General features: G+C 54.2%; 1 protein-coding gene across 1 annotated transcript in view; it reads left to right on the top strand.

Moving 5' to 3' along the window:
- KCNQ3 (potassium voltage-gated channel subfamily Q member 3) overlaps positions 1-21475 on the top strand; it is a 199493-nt gene that overhangs the window by 171128 nt on the left and 6890 nt on the right. Inside the window, exons 5-11 of the mRNA XM_036263963.1 lie at positions 1424-1579; positions 2805-2915; positions 4785-4880; positions 6440-6534; positions 10874-10900; positions 18832-19034; positions 19863-19965. Of these exons, the coding sequence (XP_036119856.1) occupies positions 1424-1579; positions 2805-2915; positions 4785-4880; positions 6440-6534; positions 10874-10900; positions 18832-19034; positions 19863-19965 (791 nt within the window). The remainder of the gene's footprint in view (positions 1-1423; positions 1580-2804; positions 2916-4784; positions 4881-6439; positions 6535-10873; positions 10901-18831; positions 19035-19862; positions 19966-21475) is intronic.

Genomic DNA, 21475 nt, shown 5'->3' with positions numbered 1-21475 from the left:
GGTTGCAATGTGTCCCTGGCCCTGGTTGGTGGTCTAATTCGTGCTTTCCTTCCCGAACCCTCTGCAGGGCAGACACTGGAGGAGGGGCTGGATCGCGTGCACCATGGAAACCAGCCCCGCCCTCTGCTGTGGAGTGAGCTCAGACGTGTACACTGTGCGTGTGAGACTCCGGGGAGGCCAGACCCATGAGCACAGGGGTGTAAAGAAATGTTGGACATTTAGAGAAGTCCTCTTGGAAAATAGCAAAGGCATAAAGGAACTAGAAGTGAACCCTAGCTCTAGTTGGGGAGCAGACATCCCGGAAAACGTCATGATGGCGGTGACATGAGTCTGAGGACGATGATGCTCTGGTTGCTCAGGTGGGGGAGGGCAGTTCAGCGAGACCAGTGTCAGCAAAGGCCTGGAGGGAGGCAGGAAGCACCTGTCAGCGAGATCCTGGTGACCCAAAAGCCAGCTGACAGGCTGCAGACGGTCAGACGCATGACGCATATTGATGTGAACAACTCTGTTCTCTGATGACTCAGCAGGGATGATGGGCCTAATCTCCAGATCGCGTGTACCAATACCCTTGACTTTCTTCCTGCCCAAGCTGCCGTGCTAACCCTTGACATTGGCGTAGAATGAGAGAAATAGAGCCTTAGGGTTGTCATTCAGAGTGTGTGGAACTCCAGCGATGCCCATGTTGGCCACATCTCTGCACCGTCCTTCCTATTCCTTAACTATTTTTTTTTTTTGCAGTCAACTTTCTCTTCTTTACTTACTTATGTCCTAGTCCATCACGTGACAATATGCGCGACATAATAGGTTTTATGTGTTACACATGCTCATCTTTAGTATGGTTTCAATCAGTAGGTGACTGGCATGAAAATTATATTCCACCGGTAATGCACACGTCACTTTCTGCAGCGCTGTGGTCCAGGCCTTCGTTTTAAAACTGGAAACTAAGGCTGAGGAGGAGGGGTCATTTCCCAGGTCACACAGTCACTTGGTGGCAGGCTGGGGCCCTGTCCACGGCTCTGTCCACGGAGCCACACGCTCTCCCCTGACCGTTGGTTTCCCAGGAGGACTGAGCTTCGTTCTGCCCAGTCCTGCGTGGAATTGAGCCTCCTGAGTCCTGAGCCTTGTCTCAGCGGCAGCGGCCAGGCTGTCTCATCCCAGGCAAGGCCTCTCGAGCTGAGACAGAGGTCACCCCGAGGGAATCTTCCCTCCTCTTACAGCCGTGCGCTCGTTGTGTTCAGGTGGAAATCACGGCCATGTCACTGACCCCATTGGACAGTGATGGGTGAGGACCAGAGAGGGTGAGCGACGTGGCCGTGGTCACAGAGCTGGTAAAGCTGGGCTCGATCCAGCCCCGGGGTGTCTGCCTCCAGCGTCCGCCCAGCAGGCGCCCGTGACCACTCCCTGTCCTCTGCTCGCTGTTCAGGAGCTCATCACCGCCTGGTACATCGGCTTCCTGACGCTCATCCTTTCTTCATTTCTCGTCTACCTGGTCGAGAAAGACGTGCCGGAGGTGGACGCACAAGGAGGGGAAATGAAAGAGGAGTTTGAGACCTACGCAGACGCCCTTTGGTGGGGCCTGGTGAGTCACTGCCCTGCGGAGCCTCGTGGGGATGGGTGACCCACAGAGAGGTGGGGCGGGCCCGGCCGTGCACCTGCAGCCACAGCGAGAGCTGGGCCTCGTCCGTTTCCATCCTGCCTGCGGGAGACGCCCCCGCAGGCCGTGCACTGTGGACGAACAGGCTCTCCATCGTGTTTATAAGACCTCAGGGCTCGGAACAGTCTGGTCCCATGGTCACCAGGGCCCTTACCCCAGTCGTCGGCTGTCATCAGCCCAGCCACGCATGTGCAGACAGACATAGGGGCAGACCTTCAGACACACCTGGAGGGGGACGGCCCCACCCCCGCAGGGACACGTGGTGACAAGAGGAGCACCTGCTGCCGGCTTGCTTCGCTCCAGAGCCTTGCTCCAAGCACTTTACCTTTATTAACGTGCTTTAACTCAATTATTATGAGACTTTATAAAAATGGGGGAACTGCCCTGGCCAGTTTGGCTCAGAGGTTGGAACATCATTCAATTCCGGTCAAGGGCACGTACCTCGATTGCTGTTCGGTCCCCAGCCCTGGTCGGGGTTGTGCAGGAGACAACCAATCGATGTGCCTCTCTCACATCCCCCACACCCTCTCCCACTCTATCTGAAGATAAATAGAAAAATATCCTCGGGTGAGAAATATATATAAAAAAGGGGGAAACTGAGGCATGAAGCAGCTATGGAACTAATTCCAGGAAGACCGCTGAGCCCGTTGGTAACTGACGTGGGATCTGAACTCAGGCAGTTGGGCTGCAGAAGCCACACTTCACTGCTCGGATAGCCTGCCTTTCGTGTTCCAAAGTCCATGCACACGGACAGCCTCTGCGTGTCATCACACACGGGAGTGCACAGCACACGGCAGGTGTGCACACGTATGCACACAATCAATGTAAATACCCCACAAGCACACATATTTGGGAACACGGCTACCCACAAAATCGCACACACAAATACACACATGTACATACATGCACAGACACGTTTGCAGTTATTGAAATATTTGCTGAGTGATTGACTACAGGTGGGAAATCCTTAACTTAGAGACGAGTGTGCCCCCAAAGCCTCCACACTTGGTAGCTTTTCTCCCCGGGGGTCTTGTTCCAAGTGCCGCAGCCCCTCCCCAGTCAGTACAGAGGCTGGTGGGTGGAGCTCAGGGACACACCCCCGGTTTCCCTGTCCCTGGGGAGCCCCACGTCTGAGACCTTCTCTCTCCAGATCACACTGGCCACCATTGGCTATGGAGACAAGACACCCAAGACGTGGGAAGGCCGTCTGATCGCAGCCACCTTCTCCTTAATCGGCGTCTCCTTCTTTGCGCTGCCAGCGGTGAGTACCTTCCGTGCGCACCGGGCATCCCAGCGTGACACCCAGGACCCCTGCCCAGCGGCCCCGCTCCACCAGCCAGCCTCCTCTTCCGTCCCTTCCCACCGCGAAGTCCAGCTGTACCCACTCAGCAGCGCCTCCTCCAGTATGGTGCCCCACCCTGCCAGGCGCTGTGCTGGTCCCTTTGCCAGGAGTGAGTCCTCCGAGACCCCGTTTCAACGCTGCCGTCTTTAGATGGGTCAGTGGCACCCTCCTCCGGGCAAAGCCCTGGAAAGGCGTCTGGGGGCCCTGCTGGGATACACGGCTCCGTATCTCCTCCCCAGGAAACTGAGCTCCTTGGGGGCTTCCATAACGTTCTTCACCCACGGATTTCTTCCTTTTTTTTAATCCTCACCCGAGGATATTTTCCTATTTATCATCAGCTAGAGTGGGAGGGAAGGGGAGAGAAGAAGAGAGAGAGAGAGGGAGAGAGAGAAACATCGATGTGAGAGGGACACATCGACTGGTTGCCTCCCGCACAACCTGACCAGGGCCGGGGACGAGCCACAACCAAGGTACATGCCCCTGACCGGAATAGAACCCGCAACTCATTGGTCCGCGGGCCAACTCTCTAACCACTGAGCCAAACCAGCCAGGTCATTGTATTTCATTTTTATAAATTTCCAATTACAGTCAACATACAATATTACATTAGGTTCAGGGGTACCACATAGTGATTAGACATTTATGTACTTGACGAAGCGATCGCCCCGCTAAGCCCAGTACCCACCGTTACAATTATGTACACGTGTGTCGTTACGACAATCATGTATCTCTTGCACGTAGCAGGTCCTTCGTATGTGCAGCTCCCTTCCCTCCCTGCTTGCTTCTGTTGAAGAAAATGCACTGCCTTCCAGAGCGCGTCTCGGCTCCTGATAGAATCAGTTCCCCAAGCCCAGGCCCACAGTGTCACATGCACGTGGCAGGAGATGACCCTGTTGAACCTACCGTGTGCTGGAGTCATGCCAGGTGCTCTCCCTGCACCGTCTCGTTCATCTGCGTGACCCCGTTAGGGGCTCGGTGCTCTGCTTGCCTCCGTTTTCCAGGCGAGAGAACCGAGGTTCCACGGGCTTAGTGCGTGGACCAGGGGTCCCAGGTCTGCGGGTCCCACAGCCTAGCGTTTAACCCTGAAGGCCAAGAGGAACCTCCTGATGTGACAGTCCAGCCCTCAGCCCCGCGCTGAGGTTGGGATGTTCTTTCTCCACGGCAGCCCCACCTTGGGCGGCTTGACCTCGGGCCCACGGCCTTTCCGGAGGTCAGTTTCCTCCGCTGTGACGGGAGGGCTGTGGGGCTGACAGGCTCTCTCAAGGAGAAAGGATGTGCTTTCCTCCATTTAGTCCGCACGCAGGTCTGACCTGGGGGACAAAACGTCACAGCTCTGGGCACCCCAGTGGCAGCAAGTCCCGAGCAGCCTGTCAGGCAGCCACGGGCTGACTCCACGCAAGCGTCCTGGCCGTGGGTTCCGTGCCCCCTCCCTAGGCAGCTCCCACGTGCTGTCCCGTCTCCCTTCTCACAGCAGTGGGGCAGGGACCGCTCCCACCTCCCCGAGGAGGCGCTGAGTCTCAGGGGTGCGAGGCCTGCCCGGGGCCTCGGGGCTCCGGTGGCGGTTAGGAAGCGGCGCAGCGGCAGAAGGGGCAAAGTGCCACCGAGGTGGCAGAGTCACACCTTCCTGACCTCAAGGCTCTATGTCACCCAGCAACCTGCTCCCTGCAAGAGAAGGAGGGGTCTTTCCCCTTCTCCCTGTCACTTAGTGCTGCCACTGGGGTCCTGGGAGTGGAGCGGGGCCCCGGGAGTGTCCTGTGGGGCTGACTCAGAGCCTGCCGTTCCCTCCAGGGCATCCTGGGGTCTGGGCTGGCGCTCAAGGTGCAGGAGCAGCACCGTCAGAAGCACTTTGAGAAAAGGAGGAAACCGGCCGCTGAGCTCATTCAGGTCTGTCTGTCTGGAGATGAGCTGGATGGGGTTAAGATCCATGTGTGCACATGTGTGGGTGTGTGCACATGTGGGTGTGTGTACATGCATGTGTGGGTGTGTGGGCATGCATATGTGGGTATGTGTGCATGCGTGTGTATGTGCGCATGTTGGGTGTGTGCGCGTGCATGTGTGGTTGTGTACATGCATGTGTGGGTGGGTGTGCATGTTGGGTGTGTGCATGTATGGGTGGTGTGCGAGTGTGCATGCATATGAGGGTATGTGTACATGTGTGTGTGGTGTGGACATGTGTGTGCATGCATTGTGGGGGTGTACATGCACATGTGGACATATGTGTCTGTGTGTACTTGTACAAGAGGAGGCATGCCCGGTCTAGGATGGGACCCAGGACCATGCCTGCTTGTGGGTGATTTGGGGTGTTTCTGTGGTTATCTGGGTCCTTAGTGACAGTCCTGTCACTCTTGCATTCAGGTTCTAAGCCAATCAGGAAATAGTCACAGAACTCAGACAGGGACCAAGCCATCTGCTGTTTAGTTAATGATTCTGCAGTGCAGAGTTGGGTCTTTCTACTCCCCACCCTAGTCTGGACCTGGGGACCCCCAAGGAAGCCAGCCCAGTGTCCAGGAGCTGAGCCAGTTGGCTACAAGGAGGTGTGGCCCCTCACCTCTGCCAGGGCTGGAGAGCCCATAAGCCAAGAGAGGAGGAGATGCCTTACGTGTGCCAACTGTTAAGCAGTTCACCCATCGTCCTGCCATTACACAGTCACGCCAGTGCCTTGGGTGCCTGCCAGCTCTCCATCTCCACCCTCCCCCGCCATGGGGTTGGGGACAGTAGTGCAGGGGTGACGAAGGCAGAAGCACGCTCTCTCACACTCAGAGGGACTTCCTGCTTCACGGCTCCATGGGGGTTGGGGGCAGAGAGCAGAGTCCTGGCTACAGCTGCATGGGGCTGGATGTCTGTGCGGCCACCTGCTCGGGACTTGTGTCCCTATAGTGAGTGTCTCTGTGGGTCTGCTAATAGATGGTCTGTGATGCTATCCTACGCACTGTTATTTCTTGCGTAGGATAGCATCACAGACCATCTAGTAGCAGACCCACAGAGACACTCACTACAGGGACACAAGTCCCGAGCAGGTGGCCGCACAGACAATTCCCAGTCTTCACGAGTCTGCCCATTATCCCCCAGACCCCAGACCACCCCAGTGTGGTTCTAGTATATTAGAATCAAAACCCCATCTCCAGCTGTCTCTTGCACCCAAAAAACAATATTTGTCTTCCTACTTCCCTGAGAGTCTCGGGGGTTTTGCACTCAGCATTCCCCCCTCCCTCCGCTGCAGTTCACCCCTCAGCCCGGTGCCCACAACACCAATTACAGCTCCTAGTGGACGGGGCCGAGGACAGTCCCCAGAGGAGCTGCAGAAACGCCAGGTCCCAGCTTCTCTGGGTGTGGCATCAACGCTCATTTCAATCCTAGGAGTCAAGGGCTTGGACATGGTTTAGGGGTGTGGGCTTCCACATGAAAGTTTCGGGTGACACAGGCCGGTCTCTTCTCGCCCGCAGGCTGCCTGGCGGTACTATGCTACCAACCCCAACAGGGCTGACCTCGTGGCCACGTGGAGGTTCTATGAGTCAATCGTCTCCTTTCCATTCTTCAGGCAAGTGGGGGCCCATCTGGAATGCTCGGGGGGTGACCGACCTCCCCTCGGGCTCTGATTGGTGCCTGTGGGTGCACATCAGACTCAGCGGGGAGCTTGAAGCTCCCAGTGCCCAGGCTGGCTTATCCAAATCCCCAGGGAGGGGACCTCCGTATCACTATTTTCAAAGAGGCCCCAGATGACCCAGGGTGCCGCCCCAGGGATTACCAGCCAGACGGTGTGGGGTAGCTGGTAAGGAAAGGTCCCGTCAGTGTTTGAGCAGGAACAGTGGCTGAGGAAGTAGGGAACCAGTGTTCTGGGCCACCCAGCAGCGAATGTCCCCACCAGCCCGGATGGCCCGCACCTGCTGCCACTCTGGACGCTGGGGACCACCAGGCGGAAGAAGCCAAAAGAGGAGACTTTTGGGGACCCGAGATGCCGTTTTCTGTTCTCAGAAGGGGAGATGAAAGGAAAGGAAACAATAGAAACCCCTCTCCTTGTCCAGCACCCAGGAAAGGGTCAGAAGGTCTCCAAGTTCAGATCTCATTCAGTCCTCACAGGCCCCCTGCAGAGTAGGTCAGGGGTTCCCAAGGGGAAGGTGCATTCATATCGAAGTGGGGGGTTGTGGGAATACAGATGGCGTTGGTGTGGGCGAGGTCCCCGGGTGCTTTTGGCACAGTGGCCCTGGTGCACACTTGGAGACAGGCTGCAGGTGGGTGTCACTCGGCACCTCCCACAGATGAGGGCGCTGGGACAGTTCGGCCAGTGTCCCTCACCTAGAGGCCCCCAAGCCCGTGGTTTTTCTCTGTTGGGCCACTGAGACTGGCTGGTCCTCCCCGGCTCTGACGCTCCGATCCTGAGCTCAGACTTGTGAGCGTGCGGATAGAATGCAGGATTCAAGCTTCAGTTCTTGTTAGGAGGGAAAGTACAGGGACCCGCGGTTTCGCGGCTGGAGCTGGGACCTGCTCTAAAGCGTGTCTCTGCCATGCGCCTTTGGATTCATGGACCGCAGCGTGACCGAGTACTGGGCAGGTGGCTCCTGCCATGCTCATCCCACCCTCCCTCACACTCATTTCGGGACCAGAGACCAGTCACCGAACTTGACCTTAGTTACCCCTCCAGCCCCATCACCAGGTTGTGGTCGAGATTTAAGGAAACCCAACAGATCTGGATTCTGTTGACTCCTTCCCCTGCATAAAACCTCCCCGTGGATGACGCGACAAAGAGAATAAGACCCAAAATGACCAAGGTCGACATGGCCTTCTCCCACCTCCCCTTCCGTCGGACTCTCTGTTCAGGGCATCCAGTCCACCAGTACTGACCCCTTTGTATGTGCTAAGCACTGGGCCAGACCATGGAAGGTCCCCGGTGACTTGTGAAGGAATCTAACCTTGATCTGAAGGCAGAGAGAAGCCATGTGACCACAGAATGACATGACCAAATCCGTGTTTCAGGACAATGGTAGAAAGGAGTGTGGGGATGGACAGGACAGGAGTGTGGGGGTGGACAGGACAGGAGTGTGGGGATGGACAAGACAGGAGTGTGGGGATGGACAGGACAGGAGTGTGGGGGTGGACAGGAGTGTGGGGATGGACAGGACAGGAGTGTGGGGATGGACAGGAGTGTGGGGATGGACAGGACAGGAGTGTGGGGATGGACAGGACAGGAGCGTGGGGATGGACAGGACAGGAGTGTGGGGGTGGACAGGAGTGTGGGGATGGACAGGACAGGAGTGTGGGGGTGGACAGGACAGGAGTGTGGGGGTGGACAGGAGTGTGGGGATGGACAGGACAGGAGTGTGGGGATGGACAGGACAGGAGCGTGGGGATGGACAGGACAGGAGTGTGGGGGTGGACAGGAGTGTGGGGATGGACAGGACAGGAGTGTGGGGGTGGACAGGACAGGAGTGTGGGGATTGACAGGACGGGAGTGTGGGGGTGGACAGGACTGGAGTGTGGGGGTGGACAGGAGTGTGGGGATGGACAGGACAGGAGTGTGGGGATGGACAGGAGTGTGGGGATGGACAGGACAAGAGTGTGGGGATGGACAGGACAGGAGTGTGGGGGTGGACAGGAGTGTGGGGATGGACAGGACAGGAGTGTGGGGGTGGACAGGAGTATGGGGATGGACAGGGCAGGAGTGTGGGGATTGACAGGACGGGAGTGTGGGGGTGGACAGGACTGGAGTGTGGGGATGGACAGGGCAGGAGTGTGGGGATGGACAGGGCAGGAGTGTGGGGATGGACAGGGCAGGAGTGTGGGGGTGGACAGGGCAGGAGTGTGGGGGTGGACAGGACTGGAGTGTGGGGATGGACAGGGCAGGAGTGTGGGGATGGACAGGGCAGGAGTGTGGGGATGGACAGGGCAGGAGTGTGGGGGTGGACAGGAGTGTGGGGATGGACAGGACAGGAGTGTAGGGGTGGACAGGAGTGTGGGGATGGACAGGGCAGGAGCGTGGGGATGGACAGGGCAGGAGCGTGGGGATGGACAGGGCAGGAGCGTGGGGATGGACAGGACAGGAGCGTGGGGATGGACAGGACAGGAGCGTGGGGATGGACAGGACTGGAGCGTGGGGGTGGACAGGACTGGAGTGTGGGGGTGGACAGGACAGGAGTGTGGGGGTGGACAGGACAGGAGTGTGGGGATGGACAGGACAGGAGTGTGGGGATGGACAGGACAAAAGTGTGGGGGTGGACAGGAGTGTGGGGATGGACAGGACAGGAGTGTGGGGATGGACAGGAGTGTGGGGATGGACAGGACAGGAGCGTGGGGATGGACAGGACAGGAGCGTGGGGATGGACAGGACTGGAGCGTGGGGATGGACAGGACTGGAGCGTGGGGATGGACAGGACTGGAGCGTGGGGATGGACAGGACTGGAGCGTGGGGATGGACAGGACTGGAGCGTGGGGATGGACAGGGCAGGAGCGTGGGGATGGACAGGGCAGGAGCGTGGGGATGGACAGGGCAGGAGTGTGGGGATGGACAGGGCAGGAGTGTGGGGATGGACGGGGCAGGAGTGTGGGGATGGACGGGGCAGGAGTGTGGGGATGGACGGGGCAGGAGTGTGGGGATGGACGGGGCAGGAGTGTGGGGATGGACAGGGCAGGAGTGTGGGGATGGACAGGGCAGGAGTGTGGGGGTGGACAGGAGTGTGGGGATGGACAGGGCAGGAGCGTGGGGATGGACAGGGCAGGAGCGTGGGGATGGACAGGGCAGGAGTGTGGGGATGGACAGGGCAGGAGTGTGGGGATGGACAGGGCAGGAGTGTGGGGATGGACGGGACAGGAGTGTGGGGATGGACAGGACAGGAGTGTGGGGATGGACAGGACAGGAGTGTGGGGATGGACTGGACAGGCGCAAGATTCTAGGCGAGATCAGCTGGCAGATGGCTGCCGGGTAAGAGGAGGTGAGGACCTAGACCAAGGTGAAGCAGGACGAAGGGGCAGGGAGATGTCGGTCCGGAGAGGGAAATGCAAAGGGGGAAATACCTCAAGGCGTGATGACTTGTGGAAGAGAGAAGATGAGCAGAAACCAGGCTTTGTTAAGTGAGTGGTTAAGTTTGGGTTTGCTCACTGTGTCTTCTTACTGGTGATTAGACTTCTGTGTTCAGAATATGACCTGTGTTTCCTTTTGGTCCCAAGATTCTATCATTGCTATAATTATTTAAGGTTTTGCATCGAATCCGTCTTCTTTTGGATAGCAAGGGTCTTCTTAGACTGGGCAGGCCGCTTCCCTCTAAGAGTACAGAGTGACCTTGAACTCAAAAACAGCCTGTTGGACTGCACTGAACACAGCACCAAGATGATTTCCATTTGCTGTGCATCCCAAGGTCTTGGCAATAGGCCCATTCTTTCGGATTGTCTTATTATAAACAAGGTATTGTCCTAGCTGTCAGAGCCTTGGAGGATCCATTGTGCTGCAGATAGCTGCTGTGATAGAAGAATGTCTTGTCTTGGAAACTAAGAGAGAACATTCTTTCTTTTTCAAGGACAAAAGTGTAAAGTCATTAGAGAGATTCACTTAGCAACCAATCAGAAAGGAGGCAGGCTCCTTGAAAAAGAATGTCCCTTAATTCCAGCTCATGCCACATGTCTAATGGCAAAGAAGTAGCTGGTAATACACTGGTGTGTCCTCACCTGCTTCCTGTGGTTTTTTTATTTATGCTCTTTAAAAAAAATAACTTTATTGAGATCTCTTTCACGTACCGTAAGAGAATTTCACATACCGTGAAAGTTCCTCCTGTCCTAGACTTCTGCTCTCTTCCTCTGTCGTCATCAAAGGGGAGCTTTGGGGCAGATGTTGGGGAGGGGGTTCCACATAATTTATGCTCTGTTTTTTTCTCTCCCTCATCTCCTTATAGGAAAGAACACCTGGAGGCAGCAGCCAGGTACGTTTCTGATTATGAATTTCTTTTCTCCCACCACTGTGTCGGGACGGAGGGTCCAGTTCTGGATGGGGTAGGGCCCCTGGGTGGCCATGCTGGTCACAGATAGAGTTTTGGGGCCACTGTTCCCTGCCTCATCTTCGTGTTCATTTACTCAGGGACACCTTCATAGTGACCATAGCCATAGCTACTGACTGAGTTTCTCCCTGGGGCTGGATTCTGAGCCTGGAGTTCAGCATACGTTATCTCGTTTGGTCCTCCCAACCCCTCTGGGTCCTCATATTCTCGTTTTTTGATAGAAGGGGTTGGGGCTCAGGGAGATGGAGTTATTATTCCCCCTGGGTCAGCTGAGTGGCAAGACCAAATCCAAACTCAGGAGGTCTGAGTATTACCATGAAATTCATTATATATCCTTCATTTGCTTCTTGAGCTCACATATGATTCTTTAAAAAGTGAGTCAAGGCTATACTTCGTGATCCCCACAACTGTGGCAGGTTCCCCAGTAAAGCACGCTCACTACAGGTTGAGTTCTGGGTTACGAGTGCTTCTCTGTCCCTCACTCCTTCTCAGGGAGATACCACAAACCAGGAGACTGTAGACCTGCTCGAGGCTGTAAAAAAAGACCATCTCTTGCAAACATCAGTTTAAATATATGTTTGATCTGTTATTGTGGACCAACCATTTCGGGGAGCTTGGAGTCCGTCTCCTGGACGTTGAGCTCAACTGCAGGACCCTGGACCAATTTGTAGGGAACCACTTGAGGACAGTGGTGAAGTCCTTTTGAACAGGGTCCCTGGTGCTCCTTCCCCTCCGTAAGCCCACGTTGAAGAACCCGTGGCCAGCAGCACTGGTGAACCACGCAGAAACAGCTCGGCCGTTCAGCCTTCGTTGTGCCTGTTTTCAGAGACGAGTGTTTCTTTCCTGGACCCAGTTTGGGCTGTAGGGGGCGCTGGGGAGATTGTCAAGGAGGACTGGAGGATTGACCTTGATGGTGTCAAGGGACATCTGCTAGGGACCCTTCAGCAGCTCGTGGCTCACAGAGGGAGTGGGGAGACACCACAGAGATCCTCTTCTAGGTGCTATTACAGAAAGTAAGCCCCCCCAGGAGGGCAAAGTAAGCCCCCCCAGGAGGGCAGGCTTGCCCCAGGCTACAGAGCCATGAGCTCCAGGGGTTACACAATCCAGGTCTCAGGACTCCCACAGGATGCTCTTTCCCCTGCTCTCATGACCAACAAGGTTTTAAATCACACAGGAGTTCATACTGCAAGTTGCCAAGTCTACCTTTAGAGACCTTCCTGTACAGACATGAACAGAATTCAGTCCGACTGGGCATGTGCACGAGTAATGAAGGCCCGGGCGGATGCATTTTGAGGCTTACTGAAAAAGTGGGTGGGTGGATGGATGATGGATGGACAAACTCTTTATTCTAAGAGTGTCATAAACCCAACTTAAATGGCCTTGGACTAGGAGGAAAATGTCACGGTCCAATGGTCACCCATCAGACACGATGGGAACCCCTGGGAAAGAGGACTGGGGCCTTCTGGGATTTCTCTGCTCTCTTGTTTCTGCGTTCCTTCTTAGTCTCACTTGTTCGCCTGACCTTTGCCATCCTGATAAAGGGTGAATGCAGGCAGCCCCCAGACCATAACTCTTCTTCTTTGTCTTCACCCAGCTCCAGTTCAGAAATTCCCAAGGGATGGACAAAAATCATAGTTCCCTATAACAGGCATCAGGTCTAACCCATACATTCTCCAATCCCTAAAAGTGACATTTCATTGCACGACATCAACAATAAAGCGCACCGAGCCTGGTTCGTTCTAGAGGACACCACAACAGACTGGTATGTCGTGTGAGGGACATCGTCTTAAACATCAGTTATTGCTATTCATTACACGTGCAGCGCTGCTGATGATTAGGGGCATTTGTTTGATAGAAACTAGCGTTTTTTGAATATTCAAAACAGGTACCGGTTGACAATAACTGTTTGCTTGAGCCCAGTTGTTCTCTTTGTAATTCCAAGCAATTCAGTCTGAACAGCAGCCTGCAGGGCTGGTCTCTGCACCCCTCTTTGGAGAGGGGGGACATGTGTTCCAGGCAACTTCTTTATCTCCTGTCATGTGTTCTGTCCTTCTCATTGCAGAGCTGTCAGAGTTAGCAGACGATGATTGTTTGCAGCAGAGAATTCAGGTATCATAACAATCATTTATAAAAAAGGCTTACTGCTTGCCAGGTACAATTCTAAGCACGTCTAGCCCTCACAGCGAGCCCATGAGTAGAAACGTTTTTTAAAAATATGTTTTTATTGATTTTTTTAAGAGAGAGAGGAAGGGAGAGAGAGATAGAAACATCGATATGAGAGAGGAACATCGATCAGCTGCCTCCTGCATGCCCCCTACTGAGGATCAAGCCTGAAACCCCAACATATGCCCTGACCAGGAGTCAAACCAGGACCTCTCAGTCCATGGGATGATGCTCAATCCACTGAGCCACACCAGCCAGGCAGTAGAAACTTTTTAATCCCCATTTTACAGATGAGAAAACTGAGGTTCAAAGAGGCGAGTGACTTGCACCAGGTCATATAGCTAAGAATGTAGCAAGAGCAGGACTTGGACCCAGTTGGTCTGTCTTTGCAGTTCATGGCCCAGCCCGTGCTGATCCTCATGTCTGCTGGGAAGAGTTGACCTAATCCCTGTTTTCCTCGGCCTTTCCTTGGCCATGTAGCTGGAGTCCGGCCCCGAGAGGGGCGGTGGAGGCAGGGAAAGGCTCAGAGCCAGGCCACGCTGTGGACGGAGGAGCATCGGGTTAGACGCTGTGATTCACACTCTGCCGTCTCCCTGTGACATCAGCCACAGGAAATTCATCTCACGGGGTGATGAATGATGTTGGCAGTAAATCTCCTTCCGAGCCCTGGAAGCAAGGACTCTTCAAGGTGTGGAGGAATGGAAAGCTCAGTTAAGCCAAGCCCCTCATTTTACTGACGAGAAAATTATTACCCAGAGCAAAATAAGAGCCTTGGACCCAGTCCCACTACTATTGGTATTTTCTGCCATCCAGACCCTGCAACACAGGCGCCAGGCCGCGAGTGACCGAGATGCCGAGATGAGACTAGGACCAGCTTTGTTTGACCTCAGAGTGATTCCCGACATGTCCTAAGGGCTCAGTCTCACTTTCCCTTCTGGAACTTGGGGAGTGCCGATCTGTAGCACCCCAGCCTCTCTGAATTATGAACCAATTAAAAAAATAGACACACTGCCTGGCCGGTGTGGCTCAGTGGTTAGCATTGACCCATGCACCAAAAGGTCACTGGTTCAATTCCCAGTGAGGGCCATGCTCAGGTTATGGGCCCGAACCCCAGTGGTGGGCATGCAGGAGGCAGCCAGTCGATGTTCTCTCTCATCGACGTTTCCGTCTCTCTCTCCCTCTCCCTTCCTCTCTCTCTAAAAATAAGTCAATAAAGAAAAAATATTTTTAAAAAATTAGACACAGAAGTTTCTGAGAAGGATCTAAATACAGGCTACATGTGCTGGGTAACATAGATTGGCTCTGGGGAGTGGGAGTGGGGGCGACGGTGAGCTTCATAACACTTCCATTAAGTCTGGCCACACTTCCAGATAAAAAGTCAGAGTCGTTTAGTTGAAAGAAAGGTTGAAGGTTTTCCTAGGTACGGGTCACAGCATGTGCAAAGGTCCGGAGGTCTGAAGTCAGGAACTGCCCAGAGCTGTGGCTGCACTTCCCTGGGGCTGAGATCTGAGGCAGGAGGCCAGGACAAGGGCTCCATCTGCCAGGACAGGGCAGCCTTGACTTTACTTCTCCATCCCCCTCCACTGTGTTCCAGTTTTCCCAGTTCCTGTCTCAAAACCGTCTGTCTGTACTTACCCGATCAGGGAGCCCAGCTTTCCAAGGAGATGGGATGTCAGCTCCAAGAAGGAGCTTTGCCTGCCAGCCTGCAGCTTGTCCCAGCCACGGCAGCTTGTCCCAGCCACGGCAGCTTGTCCCAGCCACGGCATGAGTGGCGCATTGGAACTCCGTGCTGAGACAGGCAGAGATGGGTCTTGATTTCCAGGGTGTCGCGTTGCCTTGCACTTGATTGTCCTTTGGGGTTTCCGATTTCAGGCAACATAGTTAAGAAGTAAGCTGATCACCGCTTTGCTGGAGGGAGAATTCCGCCAGCCGCTTGCATGCAATGGCTGGGAGGGTTCAGAGCTGAGCTTCCTGACTTCTGCCTGTCGCATCCGGATTCCTAGCGCTGATGGAATCCATCTCTTGTCAGCCATCCTGTGCCTGCTGGGGCGTCACGTGGGCATGGCCACAGCCATCCGACTGCTAAGGTTGCCGCGAACCATTGAAAGGCAAACAGGCGAACTCCAAGTTAGCTTTCCCATAGTCGGCACATCCGCCCCATCTCACGGCAGGACCGAGCGGCTGCCGTTATTTCGTCGTCTTAGTTTATCTGGAATTAAGTCTTCATCTACTTGTCTCCTGCCGAGGTCAAGTTCAGTGGCCACGCGGAGTGTTTGAGACTAGCGTGAAGAAGTACTGTAAAATAATATTGGATGCCAGTTGTAATAGAAAAATAAAAAATAAATAAAAGGAGTATAATACATACACCCCAAGAACTCATTTCAGTTCATTTAAAAAAACAACAAAATCCGACTTTTTCATGGTCCTTTTCACACATCATTAGCCTTCTGCTGCTGATGTGGGCAGAGGATTATTTACTGAGATGATGCTGCCAACCAGCATTTCGTGAGGGCTTCTGGCAGCCCGGGCAGAGGCTCAGATCTGCGTCTTTCTCACTTAACCCGTCATCACCCACGAGCAGCGAGGGCTCTGGGCATCACTGTGCATGAGAGGACGCGGGAACCAGAGAGAAGTCCAGTGTTCTGGGGCAGGTCCTTCTCAGGACATTCCCTCCCAGGCTGCTGTTGCCCCAGAGCCCAGGATTTTTGCCACTGCCCCTCCCACTGTGATATGCCAGGGATGGAGCTAGCCAGGCAGAGTCTCCGCTTCGCCCGGGCTGCGCAGTCCACGCAGTCCAGTGGGGCGGGCAGACGTGGAAACGCATCCTCTCCTCTCAGTACGTTACACTCTGGGACAGAGAGAACAGTGTGCCTTTGGAGCAGAGGTGGGCACGTCATTTCTGAGGGGGGCACTCAGGGAGTGTTAAAGAGCAGATGGGAATGAGGTCAGCTGAGCAGGCAAGGAAGGCATGACAAGCTGTAGGACCGGTGTGGACCCAGCCGTGCAGGAGACTTGGGGACGGTGAGGGGCTTGGTGTGCATAGAGGGACAGACCCTCCACACGTAGGCAGGGGCCGAGAAGAACGGGCCTGAGAGATGACTGGTCTAGCGGTCCCCTTTTACGTATAATAGTGGGAAGTCCTCCCTGTGTGTCCAGCCGATTTCCTGTCTTGTCCAGTGTTTTCAGCCCACGGGCCCTGACATGTCATTCTCTGTCCTGTTGGTCATTCATCCAGTTCCGGTGAGGAAAGCAGGTTAGAAAATGGACTTCGGGTCGGGAGATGGAGCTCTGAGTCCTGGAGTTTCTCTGAACTGACCCCAGGCAGAGTGTTAGCGTAACAGGGCTGGGGGAGAGGGAAGAGCAGGCTCACCGTGTGCTCACTCATTCATCCGTGTGTTCTCGGGACCAGGCTGCAGGCGAGAAACGTGACAGACCCCACGATGTGTAATGCTCCCTAGACCTCTAGAAAGCAGGTGTTGTGAGACTCTAATCCAGAGGACCTGGTGCTCAGAGAACACAGGGCCCCTGCTTGCTTGGCAGGGAGGGGGGGGACAGCCTTCTCTGCAGCCCCAACACCAACGACCCCCTCACCACGCCACACCACACCGCAAAGATGTCAGCAGCTTCGGTGCCAAGCACATGGCTGTCATAACCAGACACACTCTTTCAAAATACTCTGTCGTCTCAGTCCGATGCAGAGCTGAATCGACAGCCCGCATTCATCACTCATGCATTCATTCCGGGAGTGCCTGGCTCACCTACTGTGCGTCCGGCCCCCTGTGGTGAAGGAGCGGAAGCGCTGAGCTGAGTACATTGATGTGTGGACACATTCAGTGTGGCTTCTCTCTGGTGTGTACCCCACAGAAAGGACTGTGGGAATGCTTCTCCCTATTTTAGAGATGTTGTAACTGGGGCTCATGGATGTGCCCAAGGTCACACAGATGGTGAAGGGTAGAGTTGGACTTCAAGTCAAGGGGCACCTGGGCAACTTTATGTTGGATTTATTAACTGTTTTTTTGCACCGAGAACACTTTGGGCAGTAGGATGAAGTCCAGGGATTCTTTCTCAGAATAACAAATTTGAATCCATACATAAAATGCATACGGTTATAAAAGAAACATTACAGTCAACCCTTGAATAATACGAGGGATGGGGTGCTGAGCCCCATAGTCAAAAATCCACATATACATTTTGACTCCCCCAAAATGTAACCGCAGTCCCTGGCATCCACAGGAATTCATTCCAGGAACCCCGCAGATGCCAAAATCCACGCGTGGCCAAGTCCCTTACATAAAATGGCAAAGAGCCATGCACAGAGTTGTCCCACCGTATCCATGGGTTCCCAGGTGCCGGTCAGAAATACTGCTTTGCTCCTCAGCTGGTTGTATCCGTGGATGTGAAACGGGGGGTACAGAAGGCCAACTGTATATTTATTCTTAAAAATCCACTGTAAGTGAACCTGACCCTTGAACTTGTTTAAGTATTGTTGCTATACATTAGTTGTATATGTACCATATAGTGATCCAACATTTATATACCTTACAATGTGATCACCACAGTAATTCTAGTAGTCACCTGTATTTTTCAAACTACCTTCTAACTTGTTGTTATGAACAATCAGAACCCTTGTTGTTCAAGGGTCAACGCTGAATTGAAACATAATCGCCAGAGTATTGAAACATTTGAGATGTGCTTCTCTGTGACCAATCTGACGACCGCCTGGTGGCAGATGGAACACTAGCTTGACTTTGAAGCTGTGACAAGTGCCTCAGTCTCTGGAGAGAACAGGATATAAAATGACCTGTGAGCCCTGGCCGGTTTGGCTCAGCGGTTAGAGCATCGGCCTGCGGTCCTGAGAGACCCCGGTTCAGTTCCCGCTTAGGGCATGTACCTCGGTTGCAGTTTGTCCCCGGCCCTGGTCGGTTGTGCGGGTGGCAGCCACTCGATGTGTTCCTTTCACATCGATGTTTCTCTCTCTCTCTCTGTTCCTCTCTCTCCCTCCCACTCTACCTGAACAAAAAATGGAAAAATGTCCTCGGGTGAGGATAAAATAAATAAATAAATAAAATGACCTGTGGTTTCTGTCGTGGGAAGTCACAGGGTGTGACTGGGGCAGTCGGGATACCACGGGCTTGTTACCAACACAGGCAATAGAAAGACGGGCTGCCTTTCAGTTATATGTTAATAAATCAAAGGAGCCGTGTTTTCTCATCCAAGCTCATGGACGCCCCCTAAATTCTATCCATGGGCAGATGTCTGCGGACACCAGCTTAGGGTACCTGCTTCATGCAATTGATGTTACTTGATTCTGCTCACGGACCATTTGATCAGGCTTCTGTGCACGGCGCCTTCTGGGCACCGCGGAGTTGGTCCACAGGAAGTCGCTGATGCCCAGGAGATGGGAGTGCGCAGGAATAATGAAGCTTTGCCGCGTGTGCCTGCGAGCTAGCGTCTCCCACTTGGGCTCCAGTGGAGCGTGGGAGGAAAGCAAAGTCCAGAGGAGCGCAGGACCCGCCCGAGGTGCCGGCTCGCGCACCGTGGAGCCTGCGTCTGCACCGGCCCCGAGGCGCAGCGCCCGCAGCGTTAGGCCCAGGGCGCGTCCTGCGCGCGGAGGAGTCTTTATGGAGAGGGCCGGCGGTTCCGAAAAGCCTGCACTCAAGGAGGAAAATTGTTCACTTTTGCTTATTTTGTAGCCAAAAGCTGGGTCTCTTGGATCGGGTTCGCCTTTCTAATCCTCGTGGTAGCAATACTAAAGGAAAGCTATTTACCCCTCTGAATGTAGATGCCATAGAAGAAAGCCCTTCTAAAGAGCCAAAGCCTGTTGGCTTAAACAATAAAGAGCGTTTCCGCACCGCCTTCCGCATGAAAGCCTACGCTTTCTGGCAGAGTTCCGAAGGTAAGCCTTCTGCCCCGCCCCCGCTTCCGGCTCCCCAGCCCCCCGCCCCCACCCGCTGAGCCACTCTCCAGTCTGCAAAGTAGCCTGCCCCCTGCCCTCTGGGAACCTGCGTCTCACGTTGTCCTATTCCGTCCCTGGGCTGGAGGCCTCTCATGTATCCCACAACTCATGGGGCAGGGGGCGCCCCGTCAGCTGTTCTCCTGGGCCATCAGCACCACATCCGTCTGCACAGACCCGTCAGGCAGCTTTGGGACCTGGCACCCTGGTCCCTAGGGTGGCAGCGATGGGTGCATGGCATGGAGGTCGACCTGAAGGATGGAGAGGGGCCAGGTGCATGTGATCTGGCAACCTGAGGCCTCAGCACCCCCAGGGGTGGGAAGATGTGTCAGAAAGTGTCCTTGGAGGGTGTAGGAGCCCTATCGCTCTGTTTCCCTCCCACTTATGAAGGGAAGATGAGCAGGGCTCGGGGAGTGACCTTCCCCAAGGTCACAAGGAAGAGGACTTGAAAGATCGAGAATCTGAGCTAATGCCAGCATGTGTGCCCTTTGCTGCCTCCAAGGGGCCTCTCTGGAACCCTGAACTCATGTCACCTCCCTCCAAGGCTCCTCCCGCAGCAGCCCTGAACCGCAGGCCCCTCTGACTCCGGCTTCTGGGTAATAGGAGGGGATGCTGAGAAGGCTGAAGGGGGCCACAGCTGGAGGACGCTGCAGGGCTCTGGAAGTGGGAACACAGACCCTAGAGGTTGAGCTTGGACGGCTGTGGCTGAATGAGGTCCCCGAGCCTCCCCGAGTGCTGTGGCCTGCCGCTGATAGTGTGTCTCCCTCCCAGATGCCGGGACAGGCGATCCCATGACGGAAGACAGGGACTACGGGAATGACTTCCTCATTGAAGACATGATCCCCACCCTGAAGGCTGCCATCCGAGCTGTCAGGTAAGGACCTACACCTCCCTACCTGTGGGGCTCCCCAGGCCCCAGCTCACCTCCACGGCAGATGGCTTTGTGGAGTGCTCTGGGCTTTGGGAAGGTGGACAGTTAACCCTTCGAAAAACCCCTGAGGCAGATGCAAAGAGTATGTCCATCTGCCGTGGGGGACGCTGCCCAAAGAAAAATGACTTGTCCACCAGCAAGTCATCATGGGTGACTCCCACTCACCTGTTTATAGAGAGACTCCCCTGGGCTCCTGACAATATTCCAGGTGTCATGCTCCTGTCTGGCTTTGGCCACCGTTTATTAGAAAGGATGTTAGGGACGGACGTGTATTGAAATAGAGTTATCTTCCTGGATAGGTCTCTTACTCAAAATAGCCTTTCTTCTGCCTTTTTAATTAGAACTTTTTACCCGATAATCAATTATAGGATCTTTTTGTCTCTGTCACACGAGACTATAATCTCTCCTGGCTATTTCTGTTTTACTTTTCAATTCTATAAGACAATAAAAATATGCTACCCCTTAAAGAAAATTTTGATCAGAAGACTCTGCCGGGTAGCTCATTTGGTTAGAGCATCATATCAATACCCCAGGGTTGCAGGTTTGATACACAGTCAGGGCACATACAAGAATCAATAAATGCATGAATAAGTAGAAAAACACATTGCTGTTTGTCTCTCTAAAATCAATTTAAAAAAATAAAATTTAGTTTGGCCAGTGTGGCTCAGTTGTTGAGCATGGACCCATGCACCAAGAGGTCGCTGATTCGATTCCCAGTCAGGGCACATGCCCAGGTTGTGGGCCCGATCCCCAGTGGGGCGTGGGGGCATGAAGGAGGCGGCCAATTGATGTTCTCTTTCATCAATGTTTCTATCTCTTTCTCTCTCTTTCTTCCTCTCTCTAAAATCAATAAAGGAAAAAAATAATAAAATAAAATAAAATTTATCTTTTAAAATAAACTTTGATCAGGGCATGGACCTATAAGAAGTCCACAATGGTGACAGTGGATTCTAGAAACTGAGTCGGTTTTCCAAGAACTAGTCACGAAATTTTGAGCAAGGTCCCAGCCCAGTGGGTCAGGGAAACAGGATTGTTACAATGTGCGGATCTCAGCAAGGCCATTGACCTCTTCCTCATGACGCCATCGTGGACAGTGCGACAGAAATACGGCCGGATGAAACACAACTACCAGGCTCCGGACCTGGTTGAAGGGTCTTAATCGATGAAAACCCACGGATGAATCTGTCGGCCTGGAGGGAGGTCTCTGCTGGGACGCTCCACAGTCTGGCTTCTGCCCCATCCTCTTTAGCATTTTCATTGATGTCGTAGTTCGAGGTGGGCACACCTTCTCTGTAAAGAGCCAGGTAGTAACTGTTTTAGGCTTTGTGGTCCATGTCTCTGCCGCACGTGTTCCGCTCGGACTGTAGCGCCGTAGACAGTCCATAGATGAACGGCTGTGGCCCAACATCACTCGACTTTCAAAAGCAGGCAGTGCGCCAGGTCCGGCCTGCGA

This window comes from Molossus molossus, unplaced genomic scaffold, assembly GCF_014108415.1.
Source record: "Molossus molossus isolate mMolMol1 unplaced genomic scaffold, mMolMol1.p scaffold_m16_p_16, whole genome shotgun sequence".
Classification (NCBI taxonomy): domain Eukaryota; kingdom Metazoa; phylum Chordata; class Mammalia; order Chiroptera; family Molossidae; genus Molossus; species Molossus molossus.
The sequence above is the reverse complement of the archived record's forward strand: the minus strand, read 5'-3'. Positions and strand labels throughout refer to the sequence as shown.